Genomic DNA, 2,619 nt, shown 5'->3' on the forward strand with positions numbered 1-2,619 from the left:
TTTCAGGTGGCGTGTCAAAGCCACGGCAGGAATTCCCATCTGGCCTCCATCCACAGCGCAGAGGAAAATGACTTCATCTTTCACCTGATGGGCAAGCCGCTGGATTACACTAAAGGGCAGGCCTACTGGATCGGCGCACACGACACTTTCAAGGTAGCTCCTGCCTCACCCGTCTGGCACAACCCACAATCAGAGCAACTGCAACTTCAGAGCAATCGCCAGGGCTGGAGGGTCAGACTGGCATTTCCACTTATACCAGGGGGACAGCGTGGGGTTGAGGGCAGAATTTGGCTCCCTGTGTCTTACATTGTGGGCTTGTTATTTCAATCTGATGTAGAGCAAAGAGTGTTTGCCTGGATTAGGCCTCAGGAGTCCTCAGTTCTATTCCTGGCTCTGCTGCTGGGGTGGCTTTAGGCAAGTCCCAGCCTCTCCTTGTGCCTCAGTTTCCCCATCTGTAAAATGTGGGTAACGCTACTGACCTGCTTTGTGAAGTGTTGTGAGCTCTACTAATGAAAAGTGCTAGAGAAGAGGTAGGTGTTACTGTCCCTCAGCTGCAAAGCATGCTGGGATACAGGGTATAGAAAAGGTGCAGTGGAAACTACAGCTGTTTTGTCACCTCCGCACTCCGGCTGACGTTCACTCTCCAAGAACCAGGTCTGAGCTTGGGGAGAGCTGGGGCTGGGCGTGTTGTGGCTGCTGCAAGTGGGGAAGGTGTGCTGGGATCTGGTGGAGGCTGGTGCGATCCCAAAGTGGAGGTGACACTGGCACGCGAAGGTGAACACGGTGCCAGCTTAGGGCTGCGGGTGAGGGTTATAACAGAGCTGATTCCAAGCCAGGTCGGCGCTGCTCACTCTGCCAGCCCCACAGACAGAAGGATGGCCCAGCGCTTAGGGCAGCGCACGGGGACTTGGGAGTCCTGGGTTCAGTTCCTGGGTCTGCCACTGTCTCCCTGTGTGACCTTGGCACAGTCACTTAATCTACCCTATGCTGAGTTTCCCTATCTGTAACCCGGGGCAGACCCTTCCCCACTCCCCGGGGTGGTGTGAGGCTGACGCTGTCAGTGCTGGAGAGGGCTGCAGTGAGGAAGAGGCCTCCACAGCTGGGATATTAGGTGCTAGAGACAGTGCTGATCCCTTAGTGGCTATTGCTCCATCTCCTCTCCCCACAGCGCTCCTGGCCCCCAGTTCAGTCACTAACACCGTCACCCTTTCTCTAGGAGGGGTCTTTCATGTGGACGGATGGTTCCAAATACAATTTCCGGACATTTCCTGCAGGCCAGCCCGATGGTCTCCCGGGAGAAAACTACCTGGGCTCTTGGACCCTGGAAAACGGTGGGAGCTTTGTCTTGGGGGAGGGGGAGCAGATGCTTGGTGGCTCGGTTTGGTCAGGGCTGGCTCATTATCTCGACCCCCTGACTCTCGCCAGAAGAACATTGCCCAGATTCAGTTCCTGCTGGTTGGCTGCACCATCCGATCAAATCATTGAGCTGTCTGGTTTGGTCCCCTGCCCCTGCCCTAGCAGCTCAGTCCACTGACCTACCTACCTCTGCCTCTGACTGTGGCTTACGCCAAATGCTTCGGAGGAAGACAACCCCGGCCTCCCCCCCCCAAAACCAGCCCAATCCAAACAAAATCCCTCCCTAGTGGCTGGCCAGTTTCCTGGGGAGAGCCCTCCCCAATACACCCCGATCAGTGCCAGAGGACGGACAACTCCAGTGTCCATTGTGACCCACTTTCAAAGTGAACTCCACAAACGGAACAGTGTGTGATCACCTCGGGCTGGGAGCAGCTCCGGCCTGCCCCATGTGCCGTCAGGTCTACCAGAGCTACGTGGGTGCAAAGAGAGCTTTACACCCAATTTGCACCGGAGAAACTGATGACCCAAGATGCAAGGCGGCAATGGACCAGGGCAATATTGCACTCAGCCTTTCTTTTCATGCCTCATCTAAGTTCCCACTAGTGTTTTCCAGTATCTATCTATCTATCTATCTCTCACCCCAGTCTAGACTGTACAGATGCCTGCACAGGTAGAGAGCTCACATTAGCTCTCACATGCAGATGACTTTCCTAGTAATGGAAGTGCCCGTTCCTGCCAGCGGGCGGTTTGTTCCTGGGTTGATTCCTTCTGACTCCGTCTCTTTTAGGCTTCGTCACCTGGAACGACTATGGCCCCAGCTGGTCCTTCCCGTTTGTTTGCAAATACACCCTGCGGAACAGGTACCATCCAGCGTCACTCCCACCAGGGCGGGCTATTCTCCGGACAGGAGAACTCTAGCAGTGGCTGACGGTGTCCCGGTGACTGTTCGGGCACCCACAGGGCCCTGTTGTTGTTTATATTGCAGTTGTGCTCAGACTGGGCCAGCCACTGTACAAACACGTAGGAAGACACAGTCTCTGTCCCAGTGAGCGCCACATACAGCGATGGTAGCGTCCTGCCTGGACACCGCCTGCTCGGGAAGAGACGGCTCTGGGGAGCTTAGTCTCCAGGGCTCCTCCGGCGCATGGGTGGGTGACTCCTGTGAGACGGGCACCTTCCTCCCAGGCTGAGATCCACAGGAGCACCTTTAGTTACTGCTGTCCTGAAACTGGCCATACTGGCACTAGAGCCTTAGATGGGAAA

At 55.8% G+C, this 2,619-nt stretch overlaps 1 protein-coding gene across 1 annotated transcript; it reads left to right on the plus strand.

Annotated features, from left to right (window-relative positions):
• Positions 1-3: 3 nt before the first annotated feature.
• LOC113407878 (lectin-like) lies at positions 4-2,274 on the plus strand (the record flags this gene model as incomplete). The annotated part of the gene is made up of 3 exons (XM_029913138.1): positions 4-153; positions 1,217-1,331; positions 2,144-2,274. Coding segments are annotated over 3 exons (396 nt in total), but the record flags the coding sequence as incomplete, so codon positions are not given.
• Between the last annotated feature and the right edge of the window lie 345 nt (positions 2,275-2,619).

This window comes from Terrapene carolina, unplaced genomic scaffold (genome assembly GCF_002925995.2).
Source record: "Terrapene carolina triunguis isolate 2854851 unplaced genomic scaffold, T_m_triunguis-2.0 Scaffold480, whole genome shotgun sequence".
NCBI lineage: Eukaryota > Metazoa > Chordata > Testudines > Emydidae > Terrapene > Terrapene triunguis.